General features: G+C 26.0%; 1 protein-coding gene across 5 annotated transcripts; it reads left to right on the top strand.

Annotated features, from left to right (window-relative positions):
- Positions 1-1,727: 1,727 nt before the first annotated feature.
- On the top strand, positions 1,728-20,987 carry LOC132916939 (ATP-binding cassette subfamily G member 4). Of its 5 annotated transcripts, none has more exons than XM_060977407.1 (12): positions 1,728-2,068; positions 16,136-16,275; positions 17,029-17,146; positions 17,212-17,401; positions 17,469-17,614; positions 17,679-17,917; positions 17,985-18,113; positions 18,335-18,447; positions 18,806-18,974; positions 19,049-19,149; positions 19,221-19,376; positions 20,223-20,987. In XM_060977407.1, the coding sequence occupies exons 1-12, from the start codon at positions 2,046-2,048 to the stop codon at positions 20,568-20,570; spliced, it is 1,872 nt and encodes a 623-aa protein (XP_060833390.1). In that variant the 5' UTR covers positions 1,728-2,045; the 3' UTR covers positions 20,571-20,987. The 5 variants fall into 5 exon arrangements, with proteins under 5 accessions (XP_060833390.1, XP_060833389.1, XP_060833393.1 ...); XM_060977406.1 differs by lacking the exon at positions 1,728-2,068 and adding an exon at positions 2,595-2,846; XM_060977410.1 differs by lacking the exon at positions 1,728-2,068 and adding an exon at positions 10,404-10,578.
- The last annotated feature ends 1,856 nt before the right edge of the window (positions 20,988-22,843 follow it).

The following is a 22,843-nucleotide window of genomic DNA, read 5'->3' on the forward strand; positions in this document are numbered from 1 at the left end:
CACAATATCAAATCAAACTTCTGTTTTTTTGTGTTTCATAATAATCTAAGATGATAAATTTAATGGTTTTTATCACATAATAGCTACATAAATTATGTAAATTGTTTTAATTTGAATTATTTTAATTTCCATTCTTGTAGGTACTTCTTTAGAATTAGTAATGTAAATCTATTGATATGGATAAAGGAGTACTTATATTAATTATTACTAACAAAGCGGACAGTAGCGTGTACTTATGTTATAGCTATGTATAATGTATATTGTATATTATGTGGATACGAGTGCATGAAAATTACACCGACTGTGTCCTTTTGGCTTTTTGTATTACAAATTTGTAAATTGTGTAGGTGGATGGTCCGATGGTAGATATATTTATACTGTAGTACCTACCTAATCTAATTAAAATTCCATCGATTTATTTTTAGTTAAGATGTATCATTTATATTTTAATATTACTTACCTAAAGATGCAGAGACCAATAGACACCATGAAATGACGGTTCACTATAAATTATAATAATACCTATCTTCCAAAATGCGTGATTTGATTTGATATCATCACTTTCATAATCTTAAATTGTTAAGTTTGTTTTATGAAGACGGTGTAATTCATGGAAATTCGTTGGTTGTCGACATGTCATACATAATAACATATATTAAATAATATGTATATATTATTTGTGCAGTAAAAAAGTGGAGTATAATATTCGTCGATAGGTATGCGGAATTGCGGATAAAGCGATAACAGTGAATAAAACGGTGTGATGGGATTTAAATTAATTGTTACTAAACGAAATCCGGCATGGTGGCACTCGTTTCGCTTATTCTATGGTGGATACCTGAAAATCTTCTATCGCTTTCGTGGAAAAATTCGGCAAGGCATATAAAATATTGTATCATTTGTATCACAAGAAACGACGTAGGAAACTTCGGAACCACGGGGCCAGTAGGAGCGATTGCCCCAAGTAATTGCTTCATTGGGCAATGGGCCAATGGATATTATGTAATTTTAAATAGTATCTTCGAATTTATTTTGAGTTGTGTTCCCGTAAAACCCATGTCATATTATAATTCTATAGTCTATAGTCATACATTTATTTATAATATAATATGTTACTTCGTTATGTGATAGTGATGGACAATATTTATAAATAATTTTTTTTTTGTACTTACCTAGTTTTACAATAATAATTTTATTATTCATTTTGACATCGCCTTATTTTTTTTATTAAGAAAACGTAAATCATAACTGATTTGGTTGGCCTCTCCTATAGAATATAGCTCTAGGAATAACAATAATTATATAATAATTTTAAATTCAACGTTTGCCCCCACGGTCAAAAAATCGTTTCGGCGTCCCCGAACGACGTCATATTCTGCGAATGTTGCGCCGGTGCACGTCTCGACAATCGACAAACAGTTATTTATTTACCTGTTTGTGGCGGACGAAAAACGCTGTATCGCGGATAAATAAGCGACGGCCGGGTGAACGGAGAACGCGCGTTCCCGGGCAGTAGTAAAAATGCGCGCATTGCAGACAGGTATTACACACGGTCACACATAGAGCTGATATAGGCGTTATGTACCGTGGTTATATAATGTACCTATATAATATTATGGTAGGAATATAATAATATACAACGATCGCTGTCGCCGTCTTGTTGTCGGCTCGCGTGTATGATGTGCACACCGCGAGAAATCAGTACTCCATCCTCGGCGGTCGGTTTCGCGTGTATATTATAATGCTGGCAATCTGTATACCTCTCTACCTACACGGCCTACCTATTATAATGTTATAATTTATTATTGTGCAAGCGTGCAAACAGGTGTGTGAGTGTGTGTGCGCGCGCGCGCACGCATGTATCGCGTATGTATTATGTGCGAGTATAATAATATAATAATGTTAATAAATAAAATAATAATATTATATTATCGAGAACAATAAGTAATTATTATAGGATCGATCGCGCGCAAGAAACACACCGTGCACAATAATAATTGTTGCGTTACTGTCGCGACACTACTACAGCATCTTCGTAAAAATAAATGGATTTTAATCACTATCGTAGGTAGGTGCCTATTGTACCTATATATTATACGCGTATACAAGACTTCTTATTGTAACCTCTGCGCCTCTATCCACAATATAATATTAAAATTTTGATATATTTTAATATTGCGAGACTTTTTTTCATGCTATAATCGTTGTTCATTTTTCTTCTTTTAATTACCTACTCAGTGTATAATTAACTGTATGGATTATAATTTTCTAAAATAAAGATTTATATATATATATATATATTAAAAGGGTTTATTTAAAAGTATTAATTAGTCAGGTAGTTAACTCCATTTTTTTCTGCTATTTATGTATAAAGTATAATGATATCTAATGTAGTAGTTTATAGGTATAACGTATAACACAGTTTACCGCACGGGTCACCCATTAATATTTTAGGAAGATCACTTGGGGAAATTTTCGATTCTTTAAAATAACAAAAATATATATATTTATATATATGTAATGATACTCATGTTTACGCAGGAAAGGAAAAATAAAAAAATAAAAATAAAAATGAATGAAAACATCATTAAATTACCGCCAAAAAAAAATTCTTCCGTGGAACAGATAAAAATTGTCCTCAGGCCGCTATTTGGAGAGTACTGATCTACATAGTGCATAATAGTAGTATACATGTATGACATGCGTATTTATAAATATGTTTAGATACGCATACCTATGCACTATGTTATCGTAAATAATATGTTACGGACTGCCAGTTTTTTCTATATCTATAGTCGTCACGACGTCACTTGTCATTCGCCACTACTGATTTTTCTATTCAATAAGTAGGTATTAAAAATCATTATTCATTAATTAACTATAAATAAATAAAATATTAGCTTAAAATTAAAAACGTTTAATAAACAGTAGCAATACGAGTAAGTTGATATTATAGCAAACCAAGATCCAATAATAATCATTTTATGAATATTTTATCATTGTTTTCAAATATATGAAAATACAATTTACTACTTACTTGGGTTGTTGTAAGTGAAGGAGACTAAGGAGTGCGGTTCTGAGGTCTAAAGCCAGGTCCAGACTTAGCATATTTTATATGTTTGCCGATAAATGATAATATTTCTGATTTTCTCTTATAATTATGTCATAACACATAAGGGTACACGTGATTGAATGTCAGCAATGTTGTCAAAATGAGTCATGTAGGATGTATGTAAGTCTAGACTTGGCTTATTAACACTCATTTTTTGAAATATTATGAACATTTTAACTATTTATATACCTTCAATGTATGTCAACATAAAACTCAACAATATTTTGTAATGATTTATCTGGTCTCAATGTTTTTTAAAGATTTAATATATAAAATACAATAGGTAGTTTAATTTTTCTATGTTAGAATACTTTTAGTGTAAGTATCGGATATCTATTATTGTTGTAAAAAATGAATTGTTGTAGATTAAGAATTTTTATTATAATTTATAATCTTGTTAAAAAATAAAATAAATTATTTTATACATGATATAATCTGAGTTCTTATAAATATGTATCTTGATGAAAACTAAGTATTTAAGTAGGTATTAAAATTTAATTCGTGTACTGATAAATATATAATCGATTTCAGACATATTTGAAGGACAAAAATGATTAATAAGACTCATATTCATTTAACAAGCATCACAAAATATTAATATGTATAACTTATATATGGATAAATTATAGCTAAATTACATTATTTTGTCTATACTTATAAAAATGTTAATATTCATTTTATCAATTAAAAATATTTTTAAAAATAAACCTAAGAGTTAAAAACATACAAAATTTAGCAAAGTTGTTATGGTGTAATTATGTCATAAATGTTTATAAGATTGATATAAATGAAAAATATTTTAGTTGATAAACACTTTAAACTACGATACATAATGATATTTCATGTCTTAAATTATTATAAGTCCATCTTTTTTCTATCAGCTAATTATTTATTAATTTATCAATCTAATTAATCTTCTTGTTTGATTTAATTGTGTAATTATGCTTACCAACATATGAGTAAGTAAGTGTTATCTTACACTTCTCCAAAATTTACTTACCTACAATCTACATACTATTTATATTATATACCGTATACCTAAAGTAACTATAAATAATCAATACAATATTACGGTCTTATTGCTCTTTTATATACAAAATGATACTATACGAACCAGGAGTATACAAAGATTTTAAGTTTATAGGTACCAAATTTTTTTAATTATATATAATCTTTTTATTTAAACATTTTTTTAATAATTTTCAACTTGGTGGTTTTATTTTTAGATGAACAATAATACTTTTATTTTGACGATCTTCTTTAATGTTTATAAATTATAGTATAGATAATTAATTAATATTGAATTATTTGAATCAATAGTCTATTATTTTGAGTTGAAACTAGTGAACTGAAGTGGTTGCCTAAGAGAACCTATCCTTTTTTACAGGCCTTTAACATTTTAGGATATCATGCGTACTCCGTAACTATCTAATTTTAAATGCATAATTAATACAACATATTTGTAAGCAATAATCGTGAGCTCATGATTCACCCTGTATAGTAACAATCGATAACATGAATAAGAACAAAGATTAAGTTCTAAACAAAATAAATCGTCATGTTCAATAATTCAACGTCGTACCAAGTCTATTATAATAATGTTGCTCTTGTCTTGGCGTTCGTATAATGGAACTAAATAACAAAAAAACATTGATAAAAAAACAATATGATTTGTAATGAAGTAATATTTTGATTACATAATCATAATAATATGCAATCACAATAACATTTACAAATCGTACGAACATATTTATCTTTTTTTTGTCATAGACGTGGATAAAGCACAAGGTTTTATACCGGCTTTCGTATTTTAAATGAGGTCAGTTAAAGACTGTTATACATAATAAATTCCGTAAATTATACGCGTTGTTTTTATCCGTCTAACTTTTACTCACGATGTGATGTCAGATTGATATTTAAAACCTATAAATATGTATATATGTATAAAACTTGTTTTGTTTTGTTTTTTAAATTCCGTGGGAATTCTAATTTTTCTAACGTGAACGAAGACCTTTGTTCTACGTTATCTGGTGTTAATGAAAAAAAGGGTTTATGTAGTTATTTGACATATTTTCTTATCAAATTATTAAAATAAGTTGTTACGAATATGTTGAATTCTTATCGTTTAAAATGACTACACGCAGGAGTACCTATTGCAAACGATATTTAATCATAGGCCATATATGTATATTAATATATTATTGACCTTAATATTGAAAATAATTAATAGTAAGTAAAAATCTAATTTCTATAAAACTACAGATGTTAAATTTGATGCGACTGATCAAAAATGTGACTTTATAACTATATTTATAAATATTAATGATATTTTTATCTATTATATTATTATAACATATTAAACGTTTTTATGTTTGAAACATTGAAAGTTATTAAGTACATACTGAGAATTTGGAAGTTATTCAAGAAATAAATTATAGCTTAGTTTATGATTTATTCAAAAACGATCTAAATTTGTTTAAAAATATCTAGTCAGTGGTTATTAAAAATAAATAAAGATCTTTTATATTTGATAAAGCTATGTCCCTATCAAATATTAATAGGAAAAATAATTTTTTTTTATGTTTAAAATAATATGTAAGATTAACAATTTATAAAGGCGTTAAGTAAAATATCAAGTTTTCTTATTGTCCAATAATGTGTTTGAAACTTCAACTTTAATAAAATATTTTTGGTTAGCTATCAATGAAATCTAAAAGCTTTATAGCTGCTCTTTAATTTAAAACTGATTTAACTGTTCTTTTTTATTATTATATCATTTGCCCATGGTTTTAAATAGACTATTAATTTTATTTATACCATTTATCATAATGCATAATGTATTCATATTTAAAATTAAGTAAATTATAATTTATAATAACAATGAATAATTTTTTCAAATCCATTCTTTGATCAGAAATAAGAAAAGAAAAAGAAAATTACGAAAGAAATTTTATAAGTCGTAAAAAAATTGCCAGGTATTTTATAATATCTACATTTTTAATCTAACAAATTATTTTTCAGACGGGACATTTTTATGTCTAAAAAACATTTTTTTTTAAATCAAAAACTGGCGATATCCTTTTGAAGTTTATTAGTGTTTTACCTACGTTCCTATAATAGTATATTAAATAATTTAATATACAATATTAATCAAAGAAATGTTTTACAATTGACGTTGTAATATATAGGTTAAATCCGTGGCAATAGTATTGTGTAGTAATACGGTGTATTTGATAATACGTTAAATACGTATATGGTATAGTTGCTTTAATATACAAAGTATATTATTTCAAATAATTTTTACTGAGTGGTAATTCAGTCAAATTTTCTATCGGAGGAAATGTAGAGCTATAGAGGCGTATAATCTACCTCGCTGTCAACACTTTTTATTGTATTTTTTTCTGAATCCTAAAAATACTTTGTACGGGAAACATAACGAAGAAAGGACAATATTAAACATTAAATATTTATAATCAAATGTTTTTTACGTATCGCAAGATTTAAATAAATATTTAAAAAGTAATTAAACACATACAGACATTAAAATAAATAAGAGAGATTATGATGAACAACTTTCGGCAAAATCGATGATAACACTAATATCAGCGCACATAACGAATACACATGACTTTAAAACTTATTGTTTTGTTTTTTTACAGATTGTATTAAATCAATTAATATCAATATTAAAACAATTTTATCAGAGCTATGATTACGCGCATGTTTTAAGGACCGGTCCCAAATTCAATCAAATCTATTTTTAATAATATAAGATATTAAGATAAAATCGGGTAAGTGGATCGATGAAGTGGCCGAGTAGTAAAGTTCGATACTCGATTATTGTCTCCCATAAACAATCTTTAATCGTTAACGGCATACATAGTTTTATTGAATAATGATAATAATTATCTATAGAAATATTAAACTTTATTTGAGTCATAAATCATATTGAGAGTGTTTTGTTGTTTGGATAAGTGACACACGCTCACCGCTCACCCATCAGTCACCAACTAAGGGCGGCATTCAATCATCTGCAGTGGGAACGGTATCTATTTTATATGTTAAAAAATTCTCCGAGTAGCTATAGTCTATTTTATTTTCATACATTTCTGTGTATACTCGTATTTTCACTGATTGAACTAAATTTCAAAAACGATAGTAAAATTCAACATTTGGAAATTTTTTTATTTTAGTTTGATGTAAAATAATGGTATCACCCTCAACATAATCACCTAGAGTGCTAGTGTGCAAGTAATACTACGTATGCATAATAGAAACAAATTGTTGTTAAGTAGTTTTAAAATATAATATAAGAAAATATTTATGAATTTTAATGGAAATCGATAAATTTATCTTTTGCGAATAAACATGATACACACACAAACTATATTCATGATGTGTATCATTCCGCGCGTATCTATTTATGTAGATTTGAACGTATCATAATAATAACGCTTTTAGATTACGAGCACGGCGTCAAGAACTTTGTAACAATAAACACTGGAAAATTTCACCCGTGCACCGTGTTGTTATTAATATTGTATAGATATATATTCTAATTAATAACCGCTTTCATGATGCGATACGATGATATTTAACTCTTCGTGGGATTAAACTCAAGAGACATGTAAACATAATTCACATAATATGTATATATATATATATATATATGTTATATATTATATGGTAGGTACACATATATACGTATAGAGTTTTCGTTTACAATACGACTTACTTTTCCATTACTGCGTGTCTTCCGCCTTTGTACTGCGATTACTGTAACAATATTATCGTTGCTGCGTTTAAACGGTAGCGGTGGCTAAGAGAAGCGCCGAAGAGGAGGACAAGGATGAGAAATAGGACGAGGGCCGCGTGTTATTATATTATTATTGTTGCATGACACGGTGGGAGGGATTCAGGAGAGTGGTGTGACGGGCGGCGGATCAAAATGTATTTCTCGCGGGTTTGCGCCGCTCTGACCCCGAGTATATTATAATACAGCCGTGTAATAATTGTACCATGATTTTCGAGGCTATGGCGGCAGGATTCGTGCTGTAAAATGATATCCTTTTAAAAGAATAAATAAATAATATGTATTTAATATAATATGACATATTTATTATATTAAAATAGTCATGTATAATATATTGTATTTATAATGAAGAAAAAAATATGATTCTAAAAATGTATTAAAATAAAAATTAGTAATAGTAATATAATATATAGCTTTAAACATATTTTGATATTATAAAAATTATCTTAAGTACTTATTACATTTTGTGTATAACCAATAATGGACTGGTATAAATTTATTTTGTTTATTTTTATGTATTGTGCTTGTATGTATAGTGGTTTAATTTTCGTTTTTTTAAAAAGTGTAAAGTAGGTTGTATGGTTCTGTGGTTCTGTGGTATACAAATTTGTTTTTTGTACTATTTTCTAGTTTTTAACCAACATACATGATTTTATTATAGAGTGTTCTACTTTTAATAAGTAATAAGCAACTATTTAAATTTGTAATTACCGTAGGTAATTATTTTTATAATCTCGATTATATACCTAATAGATCACACGTGGATCCTTAAAAATCACAAACTTATAGTATGTCAAATAAATTAATAGTGTCATCTGCAGTATTATTACACAGTTGTCTAACTAAAAAAGATAAACTAATTAATTTAATAATGCCTAAAAATTATATAATTAATTAAAGTAGGAGTGCAGGAGCAGAACCTATATGTACACAATATATAATACTGTATTACATAACATATCAACAATGCAATGCTCTCGTTCCAACGAAGTAATTATTAGGTAAGGTATTTAAATCTGTGGCGTATACATTTTAAATTACACAAATGTATGTACATTGCACTTACTGTACATTGCATTGTATTGTACATTGTACATATGATAAACAGCGATTTCAAATTTAAAGAAATAGACTATTATTACGTAGCCACATAAATATTGGTATTAGGTAATTTGGGTAATTAATATTTTTCATCACTTCTACAAATTAGTATTGTTATAACTTACGAGTTATGACTGTATAATTTAAAATGAATACCTGCCCGTTTCAATTAAAAATAATGATCCTACTAAATATATCGTAGGTATTAATTTTAACATCCAAAGTTAAAATTTTTAATACTCAAAATAATAATGAATATTATTTTATTTATTATTACATTTTATTATTGAGGATTTACTTCACATTATATTTTACATATATTTGTAAATAGAGAAATTATATGTTGCTCAAAATTCCATAAGAAATAAGAAATATATTATATACTTATACTTATAATAATGAATATTTAAAAAGTATTGAAATATATGAACTAAGTCTTATCCAAAAAAATATGATCATAGATTTGTAATAAAATAAAATAAACATATTGTTGTGAAATCAATAACCAATAACGTAATTCTTAGTAAGATTCTACATAAAAATAATATAGTAAATTAAAAAGTTAGATAGAATTTATCAAAGATTTAAAATTAGTATTTATAATAAAATATTCCTTAGTCCCTTGAAGGTTTTCTTTGTCCTAATTTTTTTGGTATTATCTGTTAATAGTGAAAAAATATAAAATATTTAGAATCTGTATAATTTGTATATAAAATATAAATATGTGCAGGGAAATAAATATGAGTATAAGATATAGTTGCGTGTAAAAAGGTGAGGATTTGATACTTCTATAGTGAAATTACTTAATATAAAATGAGATTGAATGTAGTTAGAAAATATTTTAAAGTAGAAATATTTTATGTTTCTTATAAATAGAATAAAATACTCAAAAATAAATTTAGATTATTTTAAAATTATCGGAGAATTAGAGACTTTACATAATATTATAGTTTTAAATTATCATTTTATTAATTTATTACACACACACACACACACACACACACACACACACACACATATATATATACATATTATTGCAAGCATTTATGATATGCCTATACATACAATATTATCTAATTTAATCCGATTTAGTCAACAAAATAAAAGAGTATAATATATTAATATTTATTTATTAAGCGGTTTCAACACAATAATTATATTATTAGTACATAGTATTAATATATATATAGTATTTTATATAAAATTTAAACTAAGAATATATTATTATTATTATTATTACCAAACTGAAATCGCTTATATTCGAAATGTTGGCGCATCGTTGTTAGCTAGTGGGAAACGTGTCTCGTGATAAAATAATATTCAGAGGTCAAAATTCAACCGTTTAGATTAAACTGTTCTTAACATTAATAATATATTTTGTCAGTACATTAAATTGTAATAAACTTATATCTATTATATTCCGGTCAGTCGCGTGTGAGTGTTGTTTGCTGGATCAGTCGTCAATCAAACAATAGTTACTTACGTCGATGAATCAATATTATTCAAGCATATAATTTACTCACGACCACCTGCTTAAATTAACATTAATAAGGTAATTTACATTGAAAATTTGAAAAGAGTTACGTTAAGTTAAATAGTGTTGTTATTAAATTCTAAATGTTTAAACTTTTTATATTTGTTTATTTTATGTATTTTTATATTATTTTCTGTATCAACCCCTTATTGAGAGTAATTATAAAATGTATATTCATTTTTTAAACGTGAATTTTCAGTATACGTTGTTCGTTTACTGCGGAGAACTTTTATACTTTATTCAAATTTATACTTATATATATAATATATGCATTAATTTCAAGAGAAAATAATATGCAACTTTATTTTATAAAAATTAAAAGGAAATAATGTTGATTAAATTGAAACTTTTAGAGTTCATCACACAACTCATGCGTACGATTTTTTTTTCAAGAATTGCTATTCGATAGTTTATCATGCAATTTTTTTAGACCTTTTTGCTTAATTTACACAAAACTGAAAAAAAGTAATTATAATAAAAGTTGTACTTAAAAACGCTCAAACTTGTTGTATATATATTTTTTTTATCTATGATATACATTCGATTTATCGGAGAAAACATTATTTAGGAAGACCAATTATTATTTTCATCATAATTTCTTGCTAAAGTTTGTTCATAAATAATTTGTTATATTTTTGTTACCTGAAAATGTGATTTTATCAATTTAAGTTAAATTCCACATATAAATTTGTATTAGAATCTTAACAATATTCTATTTTTCTATTGTAGATACAGAAAAATAATATATGCAAATCAGCATCTTAAGTAATTCTTATCAATACAGGATATTAACCCATTTATTAGTTTAATATAATTTATACTTGAGTTTTATAAAAGTAGATTTTTTTCAATAAAACAGATAAACTGTGATAAAAATTTGTTAACAACTAGTATACAGAGTGTTATAAATGTTTAACTTTTTTGCAGGTAGTGGGTTTGTAGAAATTATAGTGAATGATGTATATTTCCACCAGACAAAAGTCTCACTACGGAAATTTATATTATTACATTTTTATACATTTTATTTTTAGATTATTACCTAACAACAAAATAAAGTTAATGTAATACATAAAATTATAAATATTTTTAAAATTAATCTTTGTTATTAATCAATTAATTTCTTATTAATTTCCAAACAAATATTTATTTATATTTATGTATTTATTCTTAAAATATTAAGCTTTTACATGTATATACTATAAACTATGATCAGTGAATATAATATAATGTAAAAATGCTTAGCAGAAAATTTTAATGAATTAAATGTTAACAGGTAGTAAGGTAGTACCTATTTTATGTTCTGATATAATTAGTAGTTTTTATCGTCAAATTAAAAATTGTTCTTAAATGAATTATATTATGAATGATAAATAACTTATCTGGTTTAGTTTGGAAATTAAATATAATGTTACAACCACATTTGAACGATACATAAAAAAATGCTGAAGTGTGTTGATATGATCCAAAATTATTATTTGATCGACTTATCGATACATATAGTATCTATTAATTAAATTTATAAGTTAAATAAATAACTTAATTCGCAAAATTAAATTTAATTAAGTAATTAATTAACATAAATATTATAATCTTTCTGTATATATTATATTTGTAAATCATATTACCTATATTATTATCAGTTAAATAATGTTTTAAAGTAATAGGTTAATAGGAATGTTTAGATTATTGAATTTTATATTTTGTTATATTGGTACGTTTTTCTCTCGAATATATCCACGTCATGAAGATGTTAATACAATTTGTATACTATACGAGTATACGACTAAATAAATCATGAATTAATACTAACAGTTATATAATAACAGCTTTATTGAAACTACAATACAAAAATTCTTTTGTTTTGTAAATTCTAAGTACTATTCTTTGTTTACAGTTATCCCCGGGAATAATGAAAATATAGTAAAATTGTATTGTCTTGAGATTTATTAAACAACTTAGACACATATTATATATACATATTATATAGATCTAGTTTTTTAAACGGTTTATATTAAGCATAAACGTATATTAAAACGCAGCATGCTTTATGTACGATATAGATTTACGCATAAACACATTGAACAATGTACGATGTATGTAAAAAAAAAAAAATACTTAATGCATACAATTTATCATTTATGTTAGTAATATACATATATAAATGAAAAAAAATTAAATAAATATTTATGTTTTACTCATTGGTCATTGTACCATCTACAGATATTGATATGCCAAATTCGTATGATTGAACTGTATTGTTACGTTTCAGTCGTTTCAGATATGAACTGTATACAGTAATTACGTAATTAATATAAAAGTATATAAACCTTTGTTGTATGATTATAATTGATAAAGGTACCTACTATTTTTATAAAACAAAGTATAGTTTGTATTTACTGTAATTTGAAATATTTACGAACATTTTACATTGATGAGAATTTGGTTAGTATTTTAATTGAGATTCGAACAGTAAAAATGTTTTTTAATATTATCTAACATTACTAAAATTATGAGTATAAAAAATTGTATTAAATAAAAATTATTTATTTATGTTACTTAAAAAAAAAAAACAACAGTAATTAATAAATGAGTTACTTTTTTATATGACTATGTGTCTATGTACCTATGTTCCAAAAAAGGGAAGTTTAATTGTTGAAATATTTTTAGTACTATTATGTTTATATTCAATGTTGCAATTTTGGGATAAAGAAAGAAAATTAATATTAACTGAAATAACTAAATATCTTAATTTATTTATATTCTAAGAAAAATATAATATAATTTTATATAGCTACTAAATTAAATTTAGATTATAAAAAGTAAAATTATTAATTGTTCAAATTATATGCACATAATACGTTATAATGAACTTAACTTGTTTAGAGTTTACAAATTAAAGATAATGCATTGTTCTACATTGTAATTTAAATTATAAGTATACAGTTAACTATAAATTTAATTATTTCTAAGTGTTAATTACTGGCGTAGGCATGTCAATACGCTATAGTTGAAAATCTAAGTCATATAGGTAAACTGCGTCTATTAAACATTACTATTATAATTTATAATAATTAAGTTTGATGACTTAAAATGTATAATTTAGGTATTTAAAAAAGTGAAAAATCAATATGACATCATAGTATAATACTAAAAAATAAGTAGCTACGTATACTTATATTTTATAATTTGTTGTAGATACCTTAGATACCTTTTGTAGTTGGTAAATTCTATCATATACATAAAAAAATTGCACAGGTAAAATGTGCTGAATTGTAATCCATTAAGTACGTAGGTACTATATATTATTTAATATTTATTAACTATATAGTAACGACATTTTAATTTAGTTATTTTTTCAGATAGGAGCTAACTACGTCATACGATATCATATTAAATTTATGGTTATTGGTGTAACGTAATATTGTTTATTATTTCTGAGATGAGAACTTAAGCAACTGTTTCTGCATACATTTTTATTTTACAGATCATTACTTATTGCTAATATATAAGCTGATTGTTTTTTATTTTATTTACCGAGCCTTGTACGTTAGTTTATTGTTTGTAATGAAACGATACATTAAGCGATGGTTACTCATCTTAAAATGAAAATTTTTTAACACTGTTTGAATTTGTTGTGTCTAATAATAAACATTTTGTTTAAAATTTAATTCTGAGTTAGAGGTAATCTTTGTTTTTGTAAATAGTAATGAAAAGGTAGGTGTTTACTGTATACATAAATAACTCTTATTAGTTTCATCATATTTTTATTTATAAACTATATTTAGTACCTACCTACCTACTTAATCTACCTAATAATATTTCGGCCAATGTTGGCGATTTAGGTTTTTTAATACAATACTCAGAAGATTTAGCACTATGGACAATTATTAAGAATAACCAAACAAATTAATTATATTAACGATTTACCTGGCAATGCTGCCAAGTTTTGGCATTTTATAGATTATTATTCAGTATTAGATTATAAAATGTAGATTTATGTTTCTTAATTTTTACTCTGGATTTTCAGTTATTTTTGATCATTTTTAAACCAGATGAGAATTTTATTAAGTTCACAAATATTATATTTTTAAACAAAATAATAAATTTGAGAATTATATTATTATTCATTTTACATAGTTTACCTTTATTACTCGTCATCGGGAACAGTACCTTGATGGTGTGTTATTAATAAACAAAAATTTACGTGAACCATAATTGGTGGTATTTGTGTATTATGCACATGTACCAATGCGGCAATGCAAATATATTGTTCGGATGTCGGATCAAAATGATATTCAAGACATCTCCAAAATTATTAAGTGGTGTAGAATTTTTATTTATAATATGTGGTCAGGATTAAACAAACGTCATTTAAAATAATTTGTAATAATAATAATATTTTACAGGCTAATGACCACAAATGTTTATGTCTTTTAACCCAATAAAAAAAGCAATAATAATAATATTTGTGAATGTAGTCATGTACACTGTAGAGGACAGAGGTTATATATGTCTAAATTCCTAGACAGTTCTAACCAAATATATATGAAAATAAATTTAAGTATTATTCCTATTCATATATATTTATATAATTAGTAATAACAATAATAATAATATAGATATAACATGTAAAACCATTTATTCTTTAATTGTTTAAATTAATTTGATTTCTATTGGTCGTTGTGTTGAATTTCGGGACTATTGTATATTCGTCTATATCGACTATTCAAATTGGAAAATATGCTTCATAATCAGGAATTGTAATGAAATTTAAAATTTTCCACTTTGATATATAACTAGTATAAGATTATAACATAACAGTTTTAACTTTTAACGTTTGTTTTAAACGTAAAGCAAACTACAATATATGTATTGTAAGCTTTTGGTAATTTAACGTTAACATTTATTTTGGATAAACTAAATTTTAATTAGTTAATTATATTGATAAACCTAGTTAGTTTTATGAAAAAAATATAAGCAGGTAGTAAAAGATTTTGAATTGCGTAATTTTAAACTATTATTCAAATTATAAAAATTATGAGGAAACATAATTATGTAATCGTAAATAAGTAGTTAAATCAAGATCAATACAAAAAAATCGATTAAGTATTATATTAACTATTTAAATATAAACATAACAAATCGTATTTGATGTGTTTATTTTAAACACTCTGTACATAAAAAAAAAACGGTTAAACAAAAACCAACCGTATTTTTTGTCCTTATACAGTTATATAGGCCTACGATAAGCATTTCATTGTCCATGCATAGGTTATTTCAAAGGAATCACAAACCCTTTTATCGCACCAACAGCTGTCACTACCGAATATTTTGTCTACTAAGTGGGGGACGTCGTTTATGAGATCCCAACTTGTATTATATTAGTACATATCCGTCCATTGTGCATGTTTATACCTTGACGACCTCAGGTTCGTGGTCATTAACGCATTTTAACTTGATTAAAGAACTTAGACGATATCTATATAATTTTATTTTGTGTAGTTATTTTTTTTTCATCGAATTTGAGTGTATTATGCCACTATTTACGTTGTATATATGCATATTTATGTTTTAGCTGTGAGTCTATGGAGCCGAAAGATGATTCAAACAGGCTATGTGAGCCAAAAGGACTGTTCATCAAAGACAGGAAACAAGACCAAGTCACGCTAAGATTTAAAAACCTATACTATACAGTCTCACTCGGAATTGGAAAAGGTGAATCTACTTTACAATTTGATACATGTTTTTTTTTTTATAATTTAATCTAATTTTTCAAGTATTCTTTCTGTACACAAAAATTATCCAATTATGTATATTTAAGAAAGTCAGTTAAATAATTTAAATTGTAGAATCTACAAAAAATCATCATAGTTTTATAGCGTTAGCGTGTATATAGACTACATTATAAAATTACAACTAATAATAACATAATTTATATAGCAATATAACAAAATGTTTGACTCTATGTGAAGAGTAATAAGATATGTTTTTTTAACACATAACTCAAATTATTGTACCATTTTTAATTTTCATAATATAATATTGAAATTCGTAGATTAATAGTAAGACTCATATTATAATATAATATCTTGATTTTATTCAATACTAAACTAAATTTTACGTAATAAAAATATTAACAGTCGGCATATATACAAATCTGTATTATTATTAATTATATATTGGCAATACAGTAGATACCTATGTTTATTCTAATCGAGATGAATTTAAAAATATTATTTTGATTTTTAACTGTTTTTATGCTCACACATAATACTTAGTTATATTAAATACTAATGCAGTAATGCATTGTATAATTTTATTCGAATTCAATATACATCCATATTTTGTTCATCACCAATGCACAGTTTTGAAAGCATCGTTAAATTTTTTTGAAAATAATTGTAATAATAATTTAAAATTATTTTTATAACAAATAATTTATACATATTTTTTTCTTCGAAACTATAGGAACCAAAGATGTTCTTAAGAACATTAATGGCATATTTGCACCAAATCAATTGGTTGCTATTATGGGACCATCAGGTGCGGGTAAATCTTCACTTCTGGACGTTTTATCCGGTTATAAGTATGCAATTTGACGACAAACCAAAAGAAATTCACGTTTCAATTCATCACATTTTTTGTTTTAAGTTTGAAAGGTGTCCGAGGGAACGTTACTGTAAATGGCGAAGAAAGGCGTTTAGATAGTTTCCGAAGATTATCTTGCTATATCCAACAAGATGATCGCTTGCAACCGCTGTTAACAGTAAATGAAAACATGTCCGTTGCTGCAAATCTTAAGCTCTCTATGGACAAGACTCAAAAATATAAAGATGCTGTGGTAAAATTTTTTTAAATTTAAAATACAAACATTTAGAAAATGTTGAGTAAAGTTTTATTATATTTAGGTGGACGAAATATTATCTACACTGGGTCTTGACAAATGTAAGGCCACTAGAACCGCAAGATTATCTGGTGGTCAAAAAAAAAGACTTTCAATAGCTCTAGAATTAATAAACAATCCAATGGTCATGTTTCTAGACGAACCAACGACGTAAGTATGAAATGTTTTTAACATTCGTATTACAACTAATTATTATTTTTTTCTGGTTAAATAGTGGCTTAGACAGTTCTTCATGTTCTCAATGTATATCACTTCTACGATTATTAGCTCATCAGGGAAGAACTATAATATGCACAATTCATCAACCTAGTGCATCACTATTCCAAATGTTTGATCAAGTTTATATTCTTTCGCAAGGCACATGTTTGTACCAAGGGTCTACCGGCAATGTAATACCATACCTATCAAAACTCGAATTGCCCTGTCCCATTTATCACAATCCAGCTGATTTTGGTAAAATAATAGAATACAATAATAAGTAACTCTTTCCATGCCTTACTAAATAAGCTGTATTATATAGTAATCGAATTGGCTTGTGGCGATCACGGAAACGACAAAATTCAAAAAATGGCAAAGGAAATCGAAAATGGGAAGTGTTTAACATGGACAGGACATTCTGATTTACTAGCCATCAATGACACACCTACAGGTATTGTAACACTGATTTTCTTGTTATAACAAAATAATAATTTTCATTAAATCATATCCTAAAATTGACTAAAAAAAAAAAAAATAATGAAGAATTAAAGACGACAAATTACAAATCTAAGACTTTAAATCTTTATGTTTAATTCGAAAATTAACACTTGCATTTTAAAAATATAAACATAATCATGAAAATAATCTATTAATTAAAATATTTTTTTATAGTGAACGAAACTCAAAAAATATCAAAAGAAGTCGACGTGGTCCATGAAACTTCTGCTTATAACCAATTGAAATGTTTGTTACATCGAGGAGTTTTAAAATGTAAAAGAGATCCGGTATGTTGAAAATAAGTTTATTTAATATTTATTGTTAAGAATTTAAAATAATATAATACATACGTAAAACAAATTATTATTTTTTTAATTAATTATCTATAAACGTATATTTTTATGATAAATAAGTAATCTGTTATCAGATTAAAAAAATTTAGCTTAATTAAATTTTGTATGGTTGAGTTTTAAATTTTATTTCCCACATATTACGCGTATTATATTATAAATTTTTAACTATTGATATAGTTTTCAATACACCTAAATTGACTAAATTACATTTAAACTTTTTTTTATGAACGTAAGTAGTAAGTATGAATTATTTAAATGTATTACAAATAATTGGAATATTTATTTTCTTTAGGATTTGACTTATCTACGAATAGGTGTAAATATAACAGTAAGTTTATTATTAGGTACACTATTTTTACAAATTGGCGATGATGGCAGTAAAATTTTCGACAACTATAATTTACTTTTTTCCATTCTCATGCATCACGTTGGATCAACATTGATGTTAAATATTATTAATTGTAAGTTTTTAATATAATTTATAGTAATATTGAAATTAAATTATATTATTATAAATTTAACTATGTCCTTTAAGTTCCTGCTGAAATCTCTATACTGACAAAAGAACATTTTAATAGATGGTATTCATTAAAATCATACTATATCGCTACGAACATACTTGATATTCCAATTACGGTAAGAAAATACTTAATAATTATTAATTGTTTTATATTGTAAGCAATAATATTATTATTATTCTGTTTTAGACACTTGGTTGTTTGATATTTTCCGTAATCATTTATTTAATGACAGGACAACCATTGGAGTGGAATAGATTTGGCATGTTTACATTCATTAGTTGGTTAATGGTTCTTATTTCTCAGAGTTTAGGATTCATTATTGGTGCTTGGTTTAGCGTTATTGTAAGTAATGAAATGGACATTCATATTATTATTTTATATATTCGTATATGATGTAGTTATATTATTACCAATTGGGTTTGACATTTTTTAACCATTTATAATCAGTTTGTGATAACTCAAGTTTTTAGGTAAAATTCTGTGTAGAGTACTGCGCGAAATTTTGGAAAATCTTGTTGAAAGATCTGAAATCATATTTTATTGAACTTGGTGAATCGCGTCTTCGGTCATGATCAATTTGCGCCCTTGACCCCCTTTTCATTATGCACATCTATGTATCTGGTTTTTAAATTGTCTACACCAATCACAATCGAACCATCACTTATCACTTTATTGCCGTGAATGAGGTGCCCATATCTAGTAAATTGTAACACATCGTAGGTTGATTTCGAAATAGCCCTCGTATAAACTCATATTTTGTTCAAATACAATATACCTACCTAACATAGCATTCATAATACCTACCGTATAACTTGTAGGTAGTATTTTGCGGCAATAAGCCGTTATAATAGAAAAGTTATTTTTTATTTCAAAAAATAAATTCCTAAACATAAACATAAATATAAACCTAGAATATTAATGATAAATCTAAATAATATAAAGAATATTATCATCATATTTTGCACTCCAACCAATCGATTAATTTTTTTTTTTGTACATTCTCAAGTATTTAACATCTTTATTCTTTGATATAATCTATAGAAAAATGCATATCCTATTTGAAGGTAGTATCTACTCATATATATTATTATAGTTTATGATAACACTTTAATAAAATGATACGTTATATAATATATGGAAACTAGTTTTGGATAAACAAAAATTTTACTTGTTATGTAATTTATATAGAACGGTAACTTCGTTGGACCCATTATCGTTGTTTTGTTGATGGTGTTCAGTGGCTTTGGTGTGAATCTCCGCGATATACCATATCTATTGAAGTGGGGAACGGAAATATCATTCTTGAGATATGGTTTGGATGCACTAGTCGCCGCTATCTACGATAAACGTGGCATTTTGCCATGTTACTCTTTGTATTGCCATTACAAGTATCCAACAAAGTTTTTAGATGAAGTCGCCATGACCACTGATCATTTCAACTACGATGTATATGCATTAGTCATCACTCTGCTGATCACCAGAGTAGTTGCATACTTTTTGCTACGACTTAGAGTCAGATCCAGAGTATCATTATAATATCGAGATTACTTCGTTGTATGAATGAACGGCACACTACACAATTTACTTACATAATATACCTAATTTTGTGAATTTGTACATAAAAAAATTATACATTTAGGTTTAGATATTGTATGTGATCTGTGACGATTTAGTGACAATTTTATTATTCTTTATAATTATTCAATTATTATTCTTATTATAGTTGTTATATTTTTGTGTGAGAATTTATTGTGCGTTTAATGCTTTTAAAAAAAATATTTTTTTGTACTTTATTTTTATTATTCTGAAAAAGATAAATAGGTATCTGTAAAATGTAAAATGTAATATTATAAATTTAAATTTGGGTAATTTTAATAATTATTATTCTTTAAATTATATAAAATATAAAATGGATATTTTTTGTTTTACAGAATATATTTTATTTATTTATTATTATAGAGTTTTTTTTAAAATTATTTTTATTTTGAATATCATCATTAAATACTACAAAAAAATCTACCTGTTACTAAAATAGAAATTTGATTAGGTATCATTATAATATGTTTTATAAGATTAATAATAATTTATTGGCCAAGAATACAGTTGAATATATTGTATAATATTAATATAATAATATACTCGTAGATAATTTATATTTATCATAAAAATCAAAATGAATTAAGTAAAAATATTATGAAATAATTTTAATTACAAGTAGTTATAAAACAAATAATACTTGTTTAAATTTAAGTTCTCATGAAAAAATAAATGTCAATTGTCCGTTAAGGATAAAAAAAAATAATTATAAATTTTAAAATATAAAATATGCTCAGTAATTTATTAATGATAAATATATACAGTTATATAAATCAACAAAATGACAACCAATTTAATTTTTAGTTTGTTGAATAAGTGTCTAAATAAAAAGACGTTATGCCAGAATTATTATGAATTTCTATTGTTGTGTTTAACGAATATGAAATTATTATTTTTTTTGTACCTGAGTATAATTTAAAAAAAAAACCCAGTAAGTAATAAAAATGACAATAGTGAAAACAATATTTATATAGTTATCTCCTCAAAGACATTATTGGTCACATAATAATAATAATGATAATAATAATAATAACGAGAGTGTAATAATAAATAAAGAAGAAAACTACGAGATACTATAAAAATAATTAAAAGTAAAAAAAAAAATAATAATAATAATAATACAGGTACAAATAATGTTGACAAATGAGTTAACGGCTCGTTTGTCGCATTATTAAAATTGCATTTCGTCAGGCCGGTTGTAATCTAGGACAAAGGTGAAAAGCCATCGGCTCCCGTCCGACACCCGCCCGATCCCTGGCCGCGGGGCTTTTGTACGTTAATTAAGGTGGGGACCAAGCGGCGGTGGAGCGCTGCAGAAAATGCCGTTTGCAAGGGTGCCATGTTTGGCGCGGCGCCGTTCATAAAACTTTCGTCTGATCAATCTCCTTTGTGCGTTATGATTTGAGCCGACAACGCGAGTAATTGATGTATAATATTTATACCTATAGGTATATAGGACTTCGATGAAAATATAATAATACGTAGTATAATATTCCGTCACTCTCCTTTGACGATGACAGATTTTGATTTTTTTTTTTTTTTTTACAGCATGCGCGTCCTTTTTAGGGGCGAGTGAGCGTTTATATATACAAAGCAGGTGTTTGGTCGCCAAAAACGATACACTCTGTTTTTTGATTCACTCACACCACGGGGCCAGAGTTAAAATGCAAAAACAGTTTTTTCACATTATTATAATATCACTCTCTATATCGGGTAACACCCGCGTTTTAGACTTATGTAGAACTGATTAATCCGTTTTATGGCCACCGCCGCAGGTCGTTTGCAAATCAATTATCCTAATGAAAACGTCGTAATGTTTCTATGTTGTATATATATATATATATATACACATTGACACGTAACAAAAGGATTTTGGTCTGTTCAACGTTAATACGGGCCAGGCCATCCTGGGGGCTATAGAAGGATTTCCGACTACGTGATCTCGGATTGTGTTTAAATGAAAATGGAGCCAAATCCTCTAGATCGTAATTTATAGGTATATAGTGTAAAAGCCTTTGGGCCTACAGCGTGGATGCCCTGAAGTACGTGAAAAGTTGCTGATCTCACTGTGTCGTGTTGCGTATTGTCGCATCTGTCTGTTTATCTGTATCCATCACTTTCTCTCTCTCCCACACCCTCTCTTTCTTTCTTTTTCTGTTTTTGACTCATCGGAAATACCTTGTAAAAAGTTCAGGAGTATCATAAATATTTTT

Source organism: Rhopalosiphum padi, chromosome 1 (genome assembly GCF_020882245.1).
Source record: "Rhopalosiphum padi isolate XX-2018 chromosome 1, ASM2088224v1, whole genome shotgun sequence".
Taxonomy (NCBI): Eukaryota; Metazoa; Arthropoda; class Insecta; order Hemiptera; family Aphididae; genus Rhopalosiphum; species Rhopalosiphum padi.